General features: G+C 33.7%; 2 protein-coding genes and 1 non-coding gene across 6 annotated transcripts; 1 reads left to right on the forward strand and 2 right to left on the reverse strand.

The window, feature by feature from the left end:
* Positions 1-48: 48 nt before the first annotated feature.
* LOC123885717 (probable galacturonosyltransferase 6) lies at positions 49-6,660 on the reverse strand. Of its 4 annotated transcripts, none has more exons than XR_006801230.1 (9): positions 6,164-6,517; positions 6,049-6,083; positions 5,823-5,858; positions 5,132-5,267; positions 4,657-5,008; positions 3,803-4,157; positions 1,822-2,337; positions 680-1,461; positions 49-349 (listed from the first exon to the last, which is right to left on the reverse strand). XR_006801230.1 is itself a non-coding variant. In XM_045935035.1 (8 exons), exons 1-8 carry the CDS (start codon positions 6,237-6,239, stop codon positions 1,180-1,182), a joined length of 1,788 nt encoding a protein of 595 aa, XP_045790991.1. In that variant the 5' UTR covers positions 6,240-6,660; the 3' UTR covers positions 430-1,179. The 4 variants fall into 4 exon arrangements, 2 of the variants coding, with proteins under 2 accessions (XP_045790991.1, XP_045791002.1); XR_006801226.1 differs by having other exon boundaries at positions 671-1,461; XM_045935035.1 differs by lacking the exon at positions 49-349 and having other exon boundaries at positions 430-1,461; positions 6,164-6,660.
* Positions 6,661-13,440: 6,780 nt separating this feature from the next.
* LOC123884824 (GABA transporter 1-like) lies at positions 13,441-17,249 on the reverse strand. The gene is made up of 7 exons (XM_045934059.1): positions 16,993-17,249; positions 16,093-16,215; positions 15,803-15,897; positions 15,428-15,614; positions 15,174-15,304; positions 14,855-15,070; positions 13,441-13,898 (listed from the first exon to the last, which is right to left on the reverse strand). The coding sequence occupies exons 1-7, from the start codon at positions 17,180-17,182 to the stop codon at positions 13,503-13,505; spliced, it is 1,338 nt and encodes a 445-aa protein (XP_045790015.1). The 5' UTR covers positions 17,183-17,249; the 3' UTR covers positions 13,441-13,502.
* Positions 15,989-16,060, forward strand: TRNAM-CAU. Its single transcript has one exon. It is a non-coding gene; the product is annotated as a tRNA-Met (tRNA).
* Positions 17,250-19,073: the final 1,824 nt, after the last annotated feature.

A 19,073-nucleotide genomic window follows, 5' to 3' on the forward strand; every position in this document is an offset into this window, starting at 1 on the left:
TCTCCCTTCCTCAACATAATTTTCTTTTGAATAACTTCCTTAACATAATTAATACTAATTAGATCAATGGACCAAAATGAACACTTTTGAGTGTAAAAGATTGGTTTGATGATATACTTTTTATTTGACAAGGTGAAAATAAGTTACAGTTTTTAATAAAGGCTCAACTACGTTTACTAATCTCTCGAGTCAAATTTGATTATGCGAACAACAAAATTCTCCTTCAAATTTTCTAAAGCTGATCTATTCCTACCAACCTTGGACTCAAATTTCAACTTGAGACTACTTATTAAACTGAAAAACATTTGGACTGTATCATCCAACTTCCTGTGGATAAATAATGACAATTCTGTAATGAAAATGAAAACAGAAAATAAGTAAATAACAATTTTGTAATACTAATTAAAATAAAAACTGGAAATATAACGCTTCTTAAACCAAGTAACCCCTTTTACTATAACTTTTTTTGGAGGGCATGTGAAACAAATAAAATATCAGCAACCACACAAACAACTGATTCCATTCAAAACAGATAGCAATATCATCAAAATATTTGAGGGGCCATAGCACAACCAAGTGAAAAAATTAATCAAAATGAATGACAATTTTGAACTAATCTAACAATGTTGAGAGATATAACAGCCCTCTTCAGCCACAACAGAATCCAGACCTTTCTAACCTTGGTTGCTATCCAGTTTCGCTTCTGATTTTCGGTCGTTCCATAACCACCAGAGAATGAAACAGAGCTACGTTCAATTAGTCTTGGCTATTGGAAAGACCACAGTGGTCTTTCCTTTCCACTATGTAAAGATAAAAGATCAAATCACCCTCACAAAAAATTCAAAATGCAACCATCATCTCTAATTCTTAAATTTTTCTTCCATGTAAACTATAGTACAGTGCCACGTGGAACAAAATAACAAAGAACATTGGCATGAATTAAGAGAGCACCTATGTAACGTGTAGACTCAGAAGAAGCAGTAGCATCAGTGTCCACTAAAACACTCCTCACTGACACTTATCTTGACTGTAAGAGTAAATTAGAGAGACATTTTTGGGAGGCATGGAGAGCTATACAACAAGAATCTCAGAAAGAATAAAGTGAATCAAGCGATTAATGTTCTACCAGATTTGTCAACAATAGAAGCCGAGGTCAGAAGGACAGTTTTGGATTTTGAACTAAACCTGGAGATTGCACTGTTGCAGAAAAGGGTGGTCAAAATCCAAAAATTTGGTCCAATAACCTCTATATCTGCCCATTGCAATATCTAACCATGGCTTCCTAATCCCATCATAGTGTATAACGGCAGCCTGATCAATCTCATTTCGATCGACTCCCGAGTTATGACCGAGGCCAAGAATGTGCCATCGTCTGTCCAACAACTCTGTCTTGTTATAGAAGGTGAGCCAACCTAAAGGCATACGTGCAACGTTCCAATTCCATAATGGCTTCTTAGAACCCTGCAACCATTCACCCCAACAAATACCTTAGATTATCAATTCATTATAATTTATATCTGAAAGAAAGTATTGGGGAGAAAATTTCTTGCTCTGGGGTGATAAGACATATTCCTTAATTTAATCTGATTATTAAAACATCAAAATTTTAAATAAAAAATAAAAAAAAAAGAAGACACCCATTTGAAATAATGAGTTTGAATGCCATAGCGACAATTCTTCTTCAACTCTCTATAACCTAACCAATGCTAAGAGCCTAACCGAAGAGTTGGTGAGATTTTTTAGACGTGAGAAATTTGATTGGGCAGTAAAAAGTAGAATCATGCTAGAGTACTAAAAGTAAAGACATTTTTTTAACCATACCATTTGTGAATATTTGTGATAAACAGCCGTTAAATTAAGTGTTCTCCATTGTTGCAAATCAAACAAATTCACCCCAAACGCCCATGTGCAAGAATTGACGTCAAAACTCCGGCCAATTAGTGGATCTGAGAAGTTTATGAACGCATCAATCCTATGAAATGGGGCTTTGCCTTCCTGACAAGTTCCAACTGCTCCGATAACATTTCCCTTCAAATTGGTATTCCATAGCCCACCGAGATCTTGTTGAACCACCACATCATGATCAAAGACCACAATCTTATTTAGGGCAGGGAAAATTTCTGGCAGGTAGAAAAGCAAGTAGATCAATTCAGAAGTATATCTTGGATCGCCGTTACCATTTTTAAAGAAGGTATTGTATTTCGACAACCATTCAAAGTTGTCTATGCTCTGTATATGGACTGTGACATTGCCGGGAGAGTTTATCAAGAACCACATTGAGATCGCTGGCAAGTTGAGTGAATCAGTCACTATATGGAAAACAAGTTTCTCTGGTTCCTGCAGTTAAAAATTCACTATCAAGCTTTCTTGCCATTATATTCTAACTTAATAATTAACATAGAGTCAAAAATGAGAACTGATATATGTTTAGGATTAGTGAATAATGAGAAAGACAGGAAATAATAACATTGAGTATACTATTGATGAGAAGAATATAATTTTGTTATAATACCTTAATGTATACTTATATTTTATACTGACACATAATCAGGTCTAGTATCTCTCTCTCTCTCTCTCTCTCTCTCATCTTGTATATGCTGCAACAGCTGGTGGTGAGGTTAAAAGAACTCCTCCTGACTTGAAAGAAATTGCCTCTTCATTAATTATTTTAAGAAGTCAATCCAGTTATAAGAGTAGTGAAGATGTATTGAATGTAAAAGTTAAAGGGAGGCATTTTGAAGGAGTGTTGATTTTAGGCTTTAGCAACATGTTCTATTATGAAGATCATAGATAAAGTATTTACTGTTTACACTACAAGGTTTTGCACTTAAAATAAAAAAAATTGAAAAACCAAGTAATGTACTGCCAAGGTTTAAGGAAGCATTATAATGACGGATCATGTTCTTGCCACTTGCTCCTTTGTTCACCAATTCAAATGAGAAGAATACAGTGAAGAAAAACAAGTAATTTTGATCAGTATGGAAGAGACTGGACGAACATCAATCAACAGTCCAAATCATAGTCACCTACTTTGCAATTTGCTTTGGGTTTGAGGTACTTTCTAATATTTTAATTGGTACACTATCAATAATTTTTTAATCTAGTCTAATTAAATACAATACAATAAAGCACATGCTAAAAGAAATATAAAATATAAAAAAAAAATAACTTAAAAAATTTAAAGATAAAAATAAGCCTTAAAATATTTTTATAGGAATTACTAATTTGATCAATAATTAACAATTATAACATAAAAAATAAACAAAGCCAACATCTAACAATATTAGGATATGTATCGTAAAAAAAAACCAGAATAGGTGAGTCCCTTATCCAGTATTGGTAGTAGCACCCTTTAGTTTAAGCTTTCAAACAAAAGAGAGAGTGATCCTACATGAAAATGTGCAGAACATGATATATCACAGGGAAAATGTTGCATCGCTTTATAAAGGTGAGCGCTGCTCCCTTCACTCAGTTTACCGGGTTTATGACCGGCTTTTTTCTAGTACCTCTCTTTCTGTGAATTATATACGAATTTAGACAAACTAATTCATAAAAGTACCATGAATTGGTACTCACAAACCAATTTGCAGTTCCCTAGTCATTGTAACGAATTATGTGAGTACAGTCCAAATAACCACTGGGGGCTAAGTTTAAGCTTCTCCACATTGAAATAACTTGATAACTAAACCTATTGGCATTTGTTGGTATACCCTTTTCTCTTCAGCAGTTGAATTAGGAGTCACAACTAATACATTAGCTGAAAAGTAAAAGTAAAGAATGGGAATGTGAAAAAGGTATTTACCTTGGCTGTAGAGACAGTAGAGTTAACAACGACTGCACATGCCAGAACATTGTCAGAGAAGACAGCATAATGATAAAGATCTGGATGATGAATCTTATTCTCATTTGGAAGCTTTCTCTCCTCAGGCCTCAGGGCAAAATATTCAGCAGTCAGCCGCATAGAAAGACAGTGAAAGCTTTTTTGGGCAGTCCTTACAGCAAGATGAACAAGATATGTTGCTTGGCTTCTCTGAGAACGAACTTGCTCTTCAGTTTTGCGCTTCACTGCTTGAAGCTTAGAAACCAAAGAACAGTCTGAGAAAGCACGGCCGACACTAGACAGTGAGGCCTCCATGTGTCTCATTGCCTGCAAAACACTGTGAAACTTCGCTTGTTTTCATATTGAAAAATATTGTTAATTTCAGAATTCATATCACATCAAATTTCTACATAAATGCTTTCTGCATGGATACTTCTTCACTGTAAGACAAGTGATGCTACTCATTTAGTTTCTTACTAATTATAATTTGAACTTTTGAGGGGAACAAATGATGTTTCGGTCCCTGCAGGATACAAGGTTTCTTAATGTACTCTCCATTAATAACTTTCAACTAAATTTAAATCTTGCTTGTGTTTTCATTTGCTTCTACTGAGCCCTCTGTACAACCTAAATGCTCCAATCAGTGATGTGCATACAAAAGCACCAAACTTAAGCAAAATAAAGAAATACAGGGATTCAACTGAGAAAACTAGAAGTTGTGTCACAGATACATCCTTTAAGGAAAAGTATTTGTTTTCTTTTAAAATGTCAATATCGTGTGTTAATTACACTATTCTGAACTAAATGCAAACACAGAATTACATGAGAAACTTTACCTCCTAGACAAATCTAAATCCCGGGTGGCTCCTTCTACTGCTCGTTCCATCTCTTTCATTTGCAGCTCCAGTTCCTTCAAGCGGGAGTTGCTGCCTGGTGGCGCAAACTTCAAGTATACTTTAGCCATTAAAATTTGATCCTTAATCTCTCGAACCTTTTGATTTTTCACTTCTTGAGAGTGTGGATTTAAAAGATGATGACGGTCTTCTATTCGATCTGATGGCCTATTTGTCACACTAATATTCTCCTTCGACGTTCTATGTGGAATAGCATGTACATTTGTATCTTCGTCCGTGGAGGATGAATATTTTTTCCGAGCATCCTCGTCTTGTCTGCCATCATGGCCGAATCCTGAAAGTCGATAAAAGATGCAAATTTCACAATCCCTTGTAGTTAATTACTTGAGTTGAGTGTAACTATGAAAGCTCAAAATTTAACAAATCAAAATAAACCTACACGGCTACATATACCAACCATTTCTTTCAAACACTTGAATTCTAGGTTCATCGGCATCGTTATTCTCGTTTGAACTGTAACTAATTGTTGAAACATCTTTTTCTTTATGAACAACTTGATTTGGCTCTTCTAATTCTTCAGAACCGTCTTGAATCTAAAATGAAAAGGGCCCAAATCACAATCATAAATTTAAAATAGGACAAACTTAGCTGCACTTCTTTAAGTGTTTTTCATAATGTTCTTCACCTAAACTACAGTTTTGGTGATTCTTAGAATTTTGGGTTGAGTCTAACTCAACCTTACAAAACCGGCTTGTATGGTGAGGATTGCCCCCACTTATAAACATATATTCAGGTCATCTCAAATCCAATGTGGGACTCTTAACATACCACCTCACACCTAACACTATTAGACTTGGTGTGTGGATATAAATGGTAGGCGGCCTCTGATAGCAGAAACCTACTAGCAAGTGGCCCAATGGATCTTGGAGAGGCTCTGATACCATATTAGAAATTATAACAAATTTTGAGAAAATTATGGATTTAAGGAAATCACATGTAGTTATGAATATTTTAAGTGAAGAACCAAAGAAAAACACCAAACAAAATGCACCTAAGTTTTGTCCTCTAAAATATTATTCATCTTTCATCATTAGTAAGAGAATTTAACTTAAAAACTCAAGGAATTTATTTATAATATCTCCCACTACCTGTTGTTTTAAGTTCAAAGTATCCGTCCTATATGTCTGCAATCAAAACATAATTAAATAAATTCAATTTCCCTAGTTGGGCACAATAAAAACCTATGCATTTGGATCAACATTACAAAATGCCATTATTAGTTATATGAGAATGGTGGTTCTAGAAAGTTAAAGTGGAGATGCATTTTCAACTCATAAGCATTGCAAAATTAGGTTGAGAAAAAGGGATTCTTACAACACGATACAAATCTTCAAGGAACTCTCTTCTCCCTAAAACACAAGAAATTACTGTAAGTGATAAATAAGCAATAGAAAATAGGAATTGCAGGAAGTAAAGAGAAGAAGAATACCGAGGAAAATGAGAGGAGCAACAAGGGAGATAAAGAGGAGAGAGATAATTAAGATCCTCTGACGAATTAGCTTCATCGGGTGAAGGAAGGATATTGCAATGGAAGAAGTGTGGGAAGCAAGTGCATTTGGAAGATTCAGATCCCAAAGTGGATTCAATGCTTCTTCAATATGAACGATATTTGTAGTTCAACAATTTTGACTTTTTGAGTGTACTCTCACAAAAACACTGTAGTACAGATTTGGAGAGGTAGGCAAGACTAGGCGAAGACCAGAGTTTGTTTGTCTTGTGTCTTGTTTTATCTTTCGCGTTCAAGATGAAGATAGGTAGATTGTGACGCGGAATATTCGGCTAAATTGCATTTTCATCGCTAATTTTTTATGCCGCTAAAAAAATAAGTGACCGAATTGGAACAAGATTTTTTCTGTTCCTCACTGAACCACGGGAAAAACAACCCTCTTTGCAAGCAACAAGCAAAGAAAAAAGATTTTTTGTCCCTCATTGAATACAATTTTTTGTCTACATATAAAAAATATAAAAATATCAATTTTATTTTTGACTATAAAAATATCATCGTCCTATATCTCTCTGATATTGTTTTATCTTGTATTATCTTGTTATGTCCTGTATTGTTTTGTCCGATCCTTGTTATTTTACAAATCAAACGCACCGGCTCACGTGTCACATGTATTGTCACAATGTACAATAACTCATATATTGAGATTTAAATGAGTATCCATGAGTCCCGGAATCCGGATAATTTGATATCCATGTATGCTTCGTTGAATAAATATGATATTCGTATCCGCTCAATATTCGTGCGAGTATCACTAAAAGTCGATGAGTTTTGAGTTATTCCCGAATATTTGCATATATCCATGGATAGTAAAACAAAAATTAAAATATATTGAATTTTTACTTTTCTTTTTTAATTACCTAAAATTTATTAAAGTAGCCAAAAAAAATATTAACGCCTAATGATATATTCAAACATTTGACAACAACAACGGTTATCACTTTTTTTTTTTGACAAACTGTTATCACATTTGTTTTCCTACTTTTTGCCAAAACATAAATAATATCTATTCATTTCTCTTAAAAAAAATTAATAGTCATATATTTTATTTCTAGCTAAGATAAAACAAAGCTCATCACAAAATTCTATTGAATTTATAAGACTCTTATATATTTAATAATTAATAATATTTAAGTAATTTTCTTATTTTATTAACGGGTACAGATATCCGCGGGTGCAGATACCATTAAACTCACATATGTATCCTTTAAGTAACGAGTAGTTAAAATATCTATTTTATCCACGGATATCTATTTTAAGTAACGGGTACGGATATCCGCGAGGTGCAGGTACCATTAAACTCACATATCTATTTTCTCAAAGGTATATAAGGATAGGATAATTGCAAGAGAAAAATAATCCTTTTTTTATGCGTCGACAGCGGGTGCAAAGTTTGGTTGTTAACTGACATGAGTAGCACAACAATAATATACCCATTCATCTCTAAGCTCTAAAATCCACCCCTCACCACAAACTGCTATTTCAGTCACTGTGACTGCCAGTGCCAAATTTCCACGGATATTGTGGCTACCATTTTCTACCATGTTAGACGGGCGACACTACAGACTTCTTGGTAGCATTTGTAGGATTTCTGTCACGCCAGCAGCACTGCCTCGGCCTCCTTTTGACAAAACTATCTGAAAGCCAAGGTTGAAGCTTGGACGATGTTGAAGTTAGTCTAGTCAATCACAGATCACCAGAAAATAGCAGTTTGTTCAAGTTCCAGTTCCTACAGTGTTATTGTTATAGCACTGCTAAATAGCGTATTGAATAACAATAGCAATTTGTTTATATTCCGCTATGCTATAGCCACTATTTAACAACACTGGTTGAAGCCCCTGCTTCATCTTCAGGCGAGTTTAACTTTTAATTAGAAGAAAGGTGGTATCTTGTAGGAGGAGGCATATGATAGTTAGTTTTATGTCTCTCCAGTCTCAAATATGGCGGATCATTTTTTCAGACTGTGCAGGCAGTGTTCAAGTGAAATAATCAAGTTTTCCAAACAGAACAACAGTCTAAAGTGCATGCAAGTCTGGAACAAACTATATCATAAGATTTTGCATTAAACAGAGAGATACCAACTGCTTTATATCTAAATATCCAAGATATATTTCGGAATTTAGGATTCAGACAAATTAGCATTCTCTGTTAAGTTCTACGATTCAAGTTTCAATACTTCACTTGCATGGGGTCTAAACATGGGTCTGCAGTGCACTATGCACCTTCAAAGCACAACACATGCAAGACTAATTCAAAATAATCAAATCTAAGAAATTCGAGCTACCCCTAAAAAACATCATAATTCTCTTTGGCAAACCCCCTATAAACATCATCGAGCATGCCATTATGGAACATGTGCTCTTAAATTGATCAATAAGAAGGGAAAAAGCAATGAAGGAAGCAGTAGGGTTATGAACCATGTTTGGATAAAGATAAATAAGTTAATCATAAACACTTATCGTATAAGTACTTATGTATAAGCTATTTAACAAATTATAAATTAAAGTCAGACAATTTTCACACAAGTCATAAGTTATCCTCATAAGATGTATTGGCAAGCTTATGACAATAAGCTGAAAATAGCTTATCGGAATGTCATAAGCTATTTCCATAAGCTTTCCCAAACAGTCTCGTGAGTAGAAACACCGGTAGATAAACTCAAATAAGTCAATCCAATCAAAGGTCATATAGTCACTACAACCAAAAACTAATCTATGAGCTAGTCACAACAGATGACACACACCAAATCGGCTAACTCCTCAAAGAATCAAAACCAAAATCAAAACAACAAACAAATCTACCGCAAATCAAAGGGATAAAACTCATCGAAAGAGGCAATAGTGATACACTGAAAATAGGAACTCATTAACTCAACATAAACAAAATGAATGCTGCTTCCATTCAATCTAATCAAGAATTTACAAACTAACAGCATAGTAAGTTAGTAACACTAACTATTATACCGGCATTTCATATTTTCGTGTAAGCAAATGCAGAAAAGGTTCAATTTTTCTACTAACATATATGCAAAATTGAGAATTTGAGAGCAATAAACAAAAACAAAACAATGTAAACTATATTGTAGTGTACCCAGTTCGCTTGGTGTTGAAGCTACCACCAACAACCGAAATCAAATCTCCATCAAAGATTCCTTCTTCATCTAAATACAAATCATCAATACTCCGAAAAGCCGCATGCAAAACAACCACCGCAGCACCAACGAGAATCGAAACCAAGACATTGAGCCAGACGCCAGTGAAGACAAGAGCGACGACGGTGAGGGCGGAGAGTACCGCGAGAAGGAAGCGGTCGTCGATGGAGTAGGTGAGGAAAACGACGGGGCGGTCACGGAAGAAGAAGAGGAAGAACCAGGCGGCGAAGACGGCGAGGAAGACGATGAGGGATAAAGGGTGCCAGAGAAGGCTGAGGAAGAGGATTAAGAGGATGATGGTGGCGTAGTTAATGCGGAAGTGGTTGAGGTTGCGTTTGATTCGGAGGGTAGATTCGTGGATGGAGGAAGGGAGGGTGAAGGATTGGAAAGCGAAGAAGTTTTCCCATGGGCGGCGCGTGGGGTAGTTAGAAAGTGTGACGGCGCGTGGAGAAGTTGAAGGGAAGGAGTTGTTGTAATGGGGTGAAGTTGGAGTGGGATTAATGGAAGACATTGGATAACAGTTAAAAAAACAAACTCTATTTCGATTACTATTTGTAGAGATTGAAAAATTGATTGTTAACCTAACTTCTTAACCCCAATTTGGGAATGAATGAATGAATAATTGAAGTTGGAAGTTGGCGGGTATTTGAGCATGTGAGTGGTGATCTCATGCTTTGCTTTCATTGTCATTGTTCTATATGAGTTTTTAATACGTTAAATTCATGAATCTAAATAACACATTAAATGATTTTTAATTTTTTTCAAAATTTACATGGACAATTTATATATATAAACTTTCGATTCAATTATAGATTTTATAAAATTCGTATTCGTTATCGTATAATTCATAACTTATGTACCATAGTAATGCATGTTAGACAAAGTCATGTTAGTGTGGTTGAGAGTTGAGACTGGTCAAACCTAAGGACAAGAAGAAATAGGAAACACGTGAATTCTATATATGCAAAAATGCCACAAATCAATCTACTGTGTCATGTTGGTACATACATTTCTATTAGGCGGTGGACTGTTGCAATTCATGTTGTATTGCTTCATAAAACAAGAATCTGCATGATTAATTATTATTGCTTAGGTTTTTTTTTGAGCAGCAGAAAATTTATTAACTAGTACTCATCATAACATAAGGCATGTTACTTAGGTTGCTAATGAGTAATGTATGATACATAAACATTTATATGATTGATTGATGAAATTAAAAAAGAAAAAGGAAGAACATGTAGTTCTTGATATCATCCACTAATCCAATGCCAGATAGCAATAATTGAGAACCAAGTAGCTATTTGAATATTTAGTGGCTTCATCAAAAGGCCAAGTTTGAAATTCTTGGCAATGTCTCTAGCTTTAAGTTATGCTAAAGCAGGAACCACAAATTACAACGGAGGAAATCCAATTGCCCCACAAATGGACACAAAATCCCCAAAAAATGGCATAGCTGCAGCAATAAGAGTAACAAGAATCATGTATAGTGAAGTAAAAAATAGACATATCAATTGACTTCTTAGGCAAGGAGTTCAATTACTAAATGCATTTGAACCATAATAATTTGGTACCAGAAAAATGTGACATAGCGACAAAAATTTAGAGATAGGAAAAATGTTAAATTCGTCTCTAATTCAATGAAGTTTAACCAAGAGGTTAGTAAGGTATGATCAAGAATTGTTTCGGCTAAAATTTAAATTCAAATTTTTTTCGGCTCATTAACCACTTTAACACAATGTATCTTCTACTACGAGCGACTTTATTAAAAATATAAACTAATGCAAACAATCTTACATTGCTTAAAATGGCTACAAGCCTACAACAAGTTCAAAACACAACCATAGTCTAAAATTTGAAATATAGCTGCAAATAAATTTTCCATAACAACAATCTATTTTGGAATGGACAGAGAAGCTAAAATGTAGGGTTGGAGTTCTGATCCGAAAACCCAATATTCACAGAAAACCAACTGTCAATAACTCAAAACAACGACAATATATGCTATTGATATGCTTATGTACATATTCTTTTTTGCAGGTTCTTTCGCTGTATTCTACAAACAAAGAACGCGCGAGATTTGATCATGGAGTCCAGTCAAATGTAACTCACCATTGTAAATGGTAACACCAATAATTAATTGTGCCAATACATCCAAATCCAATTATGCTAATGCATTTACCCATCTCTGTGAATGAATATCAGGAAGTTGAGAGACCAACATTTCAAAAATTCCAAAGAAAATAATATAATGTTGTAGGGTCAATTTTCCATCTGAAATTAAAACTGCCTGTAATTAAAACATGAAAATAGAACATTTCCATAAGACAAAATGAAAACATGAAAATAAAAAATGATAATGCATGTATAATCATTTGTGTAATGATTTTTTTTTCTGCAAATTTTGTATAATAGTTGTTTTTTATCATTCCATAAAATGTGGTTTATTGCATAACTTGTTGGAACAATGCAATAGACCTGTGTCCCCAGAATCCTTTAAGAATGTTTGTCAAAAAATTGAATTAATGTTAGGGATCATGGATAAGATATGCACTGCAGCTAGCACAATGTTGCAAATAATAGTAAAACACTTGATTATATATATTGGTACATAAAACACTTGATTATTAAATTCTATATGAAAAAGAAACTATATAAATTATATTTATATTATAAATTTCATCTAAATCACAGTGGCGCAACGGAAGTGTGGTTGGCCCATAACCCATATAGATCGAAACCACCAGGCTTTGATAAAAATCGTTAATTTTTATTTTCTTTAAAAAAAAAAACTATGAAGTTCAGACACGAAGTGTGAGTATATCATAGACTATTTTGGAGAAAAAGATCTTGAAGATTTTGGAAGACTTTGTGAGATCATATTGATTTTGTGAGATTTTGAAAGATTTTTTACAATCAAGATTCTTAATACAAGAATCTTTGAGATTTTATAACACAAATTTTTTATATTTCAAAGTACTTTATGGATTTTTAAGATTTAAATGGCTCAATAAATTCGATACAAATTTCTTCTAAAAATATAATAAATCAATCAATAATTCCTTAAAAAAATCAAGGGATCAATATAAACAAATAAAATCAATGAATCAATTTTAAAAATAAAAAAAAATTGAATTCAAATATACAATATATGAACAAAACTAAAAATCCCAACAGTGAATGAAAAAAAAATCAATATAACCATGAATCAAATGTCAAGAAAATAGAATACAATGAATAGTTTTTTTTTTACAATAACATACAATGAATAGTAAAAAAGTACTAGAATTCAAGAACTAATGATCGAGAAATATCAATTTTAAGAAGGGCAAATGACGGAATCATTAGAATCTCAATTGAGTAAAGTGTTTTTTTCCAGTTTGTGATGTTTCTATTTGAATATATTGAGTAATGTTTCTCCACTCATATGGAGTATATCTATAGAGAACTCAATTATAGAAATGGTGAATATCATTCACACTATGTAATGTTTCTTCAATTGCAAGTGTCATGCTGTTGCATGAGATTGTGCATACAGACGATCGAAAATATATATAATAGTGAAAGAAGCCATGGATTATAACGATGTTGTTGAGAAAAAAAATATTGACATGTGCAATCAGTGTGTGTTTTGAAACAAAAAAAAAAAGTCTCATGAAATCTCATGAATTTTGGTGAGATTGTTGAATGAAGGTTTTCTTTGTATTTTCAACTAAAAAGTCTCACAAAATCATTTTCATGAAAGAATCCGTTAAAATCCATAGATTTTTTAATACCAAGAGACATTTTATAAATCCAGAGAAATCTCAATTGAATACCAAATGATTTGGTTGCCTTGAAAAAAAATCTTGAATGTCTTAATTGAATACCACAAGATTTATTTAGATTTCATAAAAGTCTTGATTGAATACCACATGATATTTTAATCATAAAAAAGTCTTTCAAAATCCATCAAAATCCCAATTGAATACACCCTAAATAAAGACTATAGTTAAACTTAAAGAAACAGAAAATAATAGGAAATAATAAGTACTATGTTAATTCAGTAGGCAAATATGAGAAAAGAAAACAACAAAATTTCTATATATCAAACTATGATGTTGGAATACAAATCTTTTACATATCATGGAAGAACTTGTAGCTCTTGATATCTTCCACTATTGACCTTACTGCACCAATACAACCCAAGATAGCAACAACTGAGAACCAAGTAGCTATTAAAACATTTAATGGCTTCATCAAAATGCCAAGTTTTGAGTTCTTGGCTATGTTTCCAGCTTTAAGGTATGCTAAAGCAGGAAACACAAAGTCCAAAGGAGTAAACCCTATTGCTCCACAAATGGACACAAAATCCCCAAAAAATGGCATTGCTGCAGCAATAAGAGTAACAAGAATCATGTATATGGAAGTAAAAAACAGTCGTATCAGTTGACTTCTTAGAGGAAAATGGCTTGTTGATTTGTTGGACTCCTTTCTTCCTTCAAAAAAGGCATATGTTGGCCTGCAATAAATCTGATAAATGAAACAAGGCGCTCATTAGTAAATGCCTATGTGAACCATAATAGTTTGGTATGAGAAATTGTTATGACAACAACTTTGATTCAAAAGTAAGACGATACAAAAAACGCAAACAGATAACACACGAGATTTGATCATGGAGTTCGACCAATTGTGTCTGTGTCAATGAAGCACGGACAATACTCAAATTAGGCTTGTCTCGGTATCGGACATCGACACTTATGATTACACTGAATGATTTCATTTTCTCAAATTATTATCGATGTTGACGTGTCAGTGTTGGTTTCGTGTTCGGTGTTTATGTCTTGTGTCCGTGCTTCATAGGTCTGTGTTTCCGACTGCAGAGCGGCTGAATTACCTTTCTATTGATTAAGCTTAGGATTTATGAAGAATACTACTTGTATTTAAATACTACACACGGTCCAATATATTAGATTAACCCTAAACCATACCACAAGCGACATGCCCTCTTATCGGTAAAAACTATATAGGTCATTCCAAACAGAAATAATTAAGGACATTGGAAATAGTGAATAGAAAATAAACCATAAAACTATGCATATCTCTTACATTCCATAAAAAGGATGAACAATAATGGCCACAAGAAGTTCAATACATAAACATATATAGATTAATATTGTTGACAGTAGTGAAATTCAAGTATTCACACAGTAACTTGTGTAACAAGTTAACTGCCTCTTTGTTATGCTTAGCTTGCTTTTCTGTTAGTTTCAGTTGTAACTGATTGTTAGTTAGTTACTATGACCTTTCATATGTGTATATATAGCTTTCTAAGTCATATTGTAATACTTGAGTGTGTAATAATATTTTCCTGCATTTTGAGCTCAAACCGAGCCTAAGTTCCTTTTCTCTCTTGAACAAGCTTCATCACTTCGTTCATGGCATATCAATTACAGTTTTCAAAAATATTGAAGTGAAAGAGACTCTACCTGAAAGCATCCACATATTTGAATAGCTGCAAATAAATTTGCCATAACAACAGTCCATTCTGGAATGGACAAAGAAGCTAAAATATAAGGTTGGACTTGTGATCCGAAAGCCCAGTATCCACAGAAAGCTAATTGCCAGTAACTCAAAACAATGACAGTGTATGCTGCTGATATGCTTTTGTACATATTCTTCCTTGCAGGTTCGTTCACTGTATTCTACAAAGGATTAGGGTGTCATAAATTGCCATTTCATATTGAGCTTATAAAGCATTGACACATACAATTGAGATATTGTTGTATCAAAAGAATAATTAGATACCTGTATTTCTGGAAGCATTGCATCACCAAATGAAAAGGCAATGGTTCCAAGGGCATTGAAGGCTTTGAAGGACTTAGATGCAGAACTGCCTTGTAAACTATAGCTTACTGATGTTCTATCAATCTTCTTCCCTAAAAGATGTTAAACAAAAAAATTTAATATGTCATCGACATGAAATGAATCGATCAAGTACTAAAACATTTGATCAATCAGATGATGAATCAATTAGGTGTTACGATCCCTCAGAAGCTTACCATTGTAAATGGTAACACCAATGGTGGTACCAGCAAATCCAATTGTGCTAAAAGTGCACAATGCATTAACCCATCTCAGTGAATGAATATCAGGAAGTTGAGAAAGCAATAGTTCAAAGATCCCAAAGAAGATAATAAAATGTTGTAAGGTCAATTTTCCATCTGCATGATAATGCTTGTAAACTGCCTATAAATAAATGGGAAGAAATGAAAAAGAAGTAACCATGGGACATGTATAATATGTGTCTTATTATTAGATATATTATATTAGTCGTACAAATCAGTTAGTTTGGTAGTTAATTAGTCTAATGAATTAGTACGACTAATATTGTATCTAATACTTATAATTCCATAAAATATGGTTTGATGCATAACCTTAAGGCTGCTGCCAGCTGCAATCTGGATAGCAATGTTGTTTCCTAGAGAAGCTATCTGCTGGAATAAAGCAATAGACCAGTATCCCCAAAATCCTTTAACAATGACAGTAAATTAACACTTGATTATTGAATTCCATATGAAAAAGAAACTATGTATTATGTGTTAATTATATATTTAATGTAAATCAGAGTGGCGCAGCGGAAGCGTGGTGGGCCCATAACCCACAGGTCCCTGGATCGAAACCAGGCTCTGATAAATTTGGAATTTTTTTTTTTCAAATTACCGACCAAAAATATTGTGTGCAAGATGTCTATAGGTAAGGTGCTTCTCCCCATTCCATTTCCACAGAGAAGCGATCAAAATGCTAGAGTACCAGGTAGCTAGTGTTGCACTCACTAGACTACTCACACCTGAAATTAATAAGAAGCATTTCACCAAGACTGCTACATGTGGAGATGAATGAAAATTATGAATCAATTATTATTTCTTAACATCATGCACAAATTATAAGTATTGACTGAAAAAATGCCAACACCACTAAAATTTGTATATCCAATGACATTTTACGGGAATACAATGACATTTAAGATATGGAATATACTTATACACTCGAATTAACAAATGTACCGATACAATGGCATGACGCATATTGCGTGACATCCACTAAATCACTGAGATATCCCTTTTATTTCTCTAAAAGGAAGAGAGGGAGGGAATAAAAAAGGAAAAAAAAAAAAAAACAGGCTCGTTAATTATGGTCTGGTTAGTCATCAAAGTTCAAAAAGCACCCATAAATATATTTATAGTTCTTCCACCACCGAGGTCCTCACATCAGCAGCGGAATTTGAACTCACATCTTTATAAGATATGAGTCAACTCTTTATCAACTGAATCAATCTTCATTTTTATTTTATTTTATTTTTTGAAACGGCCAAAGTTAGTAATTAATCATTAGTGTTAATTTTTTTTCCTCGCCAAGATTTGAACCATGTACCTTTAACTTCTTTCACCCTTAGGACTACAATGAACAATACAAGTATATTTCTTGTATCTCATCCTAAAAAAGCTAGTATATGGTTAATATAAAATTAATTAAATCAGCAACAATTTTATGAGGCCAACTTCCTTCGATGAAAAAACATGTTTATAATTGCATATTTGTGTGAAATGAAAGGACTATAACTAACCAAGTGGCCAACCGAGAGAAGCAAGAGCAAAAGGCAAGGGGGCATAAGCTGCAGGAGTAGCAATTGTGGTAGCAACATGGAAAGCAGCATGCTTCCATGTTCCTTTATCACTCACTCCTTCTTCTTCTCTATCTTTTTCCTCTACTTCTTTACCTACCTCCACCGTTGAACTATGCTCTAGTGTACTCATTTGGTTTCAGCTCCTATTAGTTACTATACTTTTTGCTTTCCCTCTGAACATTATAAACTACTAATTAGTACTAGTAATTATTATTATTATCTTCCTTTTCTTAATTATTCTTCTAGTTGGACTTTGCAATCAATTTGTCCTGACTAAGCTGGTCTTAAGAGTAAATCCAAATACATGTTTGTTTATTCTCCACGTCATGTGTGTTGACTCCTCCTTACTAGGAGCCCAAAACTTGGACGTAAGGAAAGTGAAGTCCTGTTGAAAAAATGATTCCGGGGCAAACCTTAAAAGTTGAATATATTAAAAGAAAGTATTTATTGTACATTTTTGAGAAAAGTATTTATCGTACATGAATAATATAAAAATTTTGTTCACTTTATATAATGATCCAGAGTGGGAGTTGTTGAGATATGACGGAGATAATCAGTAAAGACTACAACTTTTAAAGTCAATGAATGTTTAAGAGAATCTCCGGATTTTATCTTTTTTTGTAAAGATTTTTTGGTTGATGAGTAGTACGCGTTTTTTTATAAACAACATTTAGTCTCGATTTTTAAAAAATATGGGACTATTATGGTGTATTGAAGCATTAGCCCCCGGTCAAGGCTAATGGGCTAAAATTAACGTAACTTATATGTACATCTTTTTGCCGACCTCAAATTTACGACACTGCATCTTAAAGATATTGTCCGTTTTGTGCCTCGTGATCTTTTACGTGTTTGTAAAAGATGTCTTGTCCGTTGGATGAGTGTGGTGTTGTTTATAAACTACCTTAGTCTCAATTCTCAAGCAATCTAAGACTATTCTGGTATATCGGGACAAAAGTCTTTCTTTGTCTCGCGGGCTATAAGACACACATAAGTAGTCTTTCGCGTGTCATTATGTGTGTTAGGCGCTAGATTAAGTCTTGGCCTAGTTCGATTTCTTTTTGACACATTTATATTTATTTTTAAGGTAGAGTCAATGTTTTAAGAACCGGACTGGACCGGCCGGTTCGACCGTGAACCGGACACAGCACCGGTCCGGAAGAAAGGCCAAAACCGGTAGTCAGTGAAATCGGTAAAAAACCGTTATGAACCGGAGTGAACCGGTGGGAACCGTCCAAACCGGTGAACCGGTCACGGTTCTAGAAAACCGGCCGGTTCTCACTCAATTTTAAAAAAACGAATTTTTCAATTTTTTTCCTTTCTGTTTTCATTTTTCTTTTTACCGGAAACGCTAAACATGGAATTGAAACATTTTCTATTTTTTTTTTTTAATTTCAGTTTCAAACAAATGCTCACTTTTTTTTATTTTTTTCATCGTTAGTAAGTATTAACTTTTCCTGTGTAAAAAAAATGTACCCTTAATTTTTCCATTTTCTTCCAAATTTTTCATGAACAAAGAGGGAAGTTTATTTATGGAACACAAGAAGAAGAAGAAGAAGAAATGAGAGGTACACAAGAAACAACAAAACAATAACAATGGCATAACATGAATAAATCAAAAACTAGTAATCCATTCTCCTTGGAAAAAAAAAACACGTGAAGAGAGAAAAGGGGGGAGGCGGCTGTGCTGTGCCTGTGCATCTATTTTAGTTTTTTAGGGTTTGTGTTACTAGTGTGTTATTATAATATATATATTTATAGAAGTAAATTTGGGCCATAGAAAGTTAGAAGTTTAATTTTTAAAAAAACCCAATGTGATTTATTTTTTTTAAGAAAAAAATCTTTAGATTTCCATATATAAAACAAGTACAAGATTTTTTATTTTTATTTTTTTATGGTAAAATAAGTTCAAACTTCAAAATTATATGAACGGTTTAATGTAAACGGTTTAATAACGGTTGAACCGATCCGACCGGTTGAACCTTGAACCGGAGGTCACAACGGTTCGACCTCCGGTCCGGTTC

Source organism: Trifolium pratense, linkage group LG1 (assembly GCF_020283565.1).
Source record: "Trifolium pratense cultivar HEN17-A07 linkage group LG1, ARS_RC_1.1, whole genome shotgun sequence".
In the NCBI taxonomy this organism is placed as follows: domain Eukaryota; kingdom Viridiplantae; phylum Streptophyta; class Magnoliopsida; order Fabales; family Fabaceae; genus Trifolium; species Trifolium pratense.

What these genes read in the sequence shown, in the direction of transcription:
- LOC123885717 (XM_045935035.1), bottom strand. Translation starts at nt 6,239, where the DNA reads ATGAAGCTAATTCGTCAGAGGATCTTAATTATCTCTCTCCTCTTTATC. An exon ending in GATTTAGATTTGTCTAGGAG is followed by an intron (nt 4,158 to 4,656) that starts GTAAAGTTTCTC and finishes GAAGTTTCACAG; the next exon opens with TGTTTTGCAGGCAATGAGAC. An exon ending in CTACTGTCTCTACAGCCAAG is followed by an intron (nt 2,338 to 3,802) that starts GTAAATACCTTT and finishes TTTTAACTGCAG; the next exon opens with GAACCAGAGAAACTTGTTTT.
- LOC123884824 (XM_045934059.1), bottom strand. Translation starts at nt 17,182, where the DNA reads ATGAGTACACTAGAGCATAGTTCAACGGTGGAGGTAGGTAAAGAAGTA. An exon ending in TCTTGCACACAATATTTTTG is followed by an intron (nt 15,898 to 16,092) that starts GTCGGTAATTTG and finishes TCATTGTTAAAG; the next exon opens with GATTTTGGGGATACTGGTCT. An exon ending in TGGTGTTACCATTTACAATG is followed by an intron (nt 15,305 to 15,427) that starts GTAAGCTTCTGA and finishes AACATCTTTTAG; the next exon opens with GGAAGAAGATTGATAGAACA.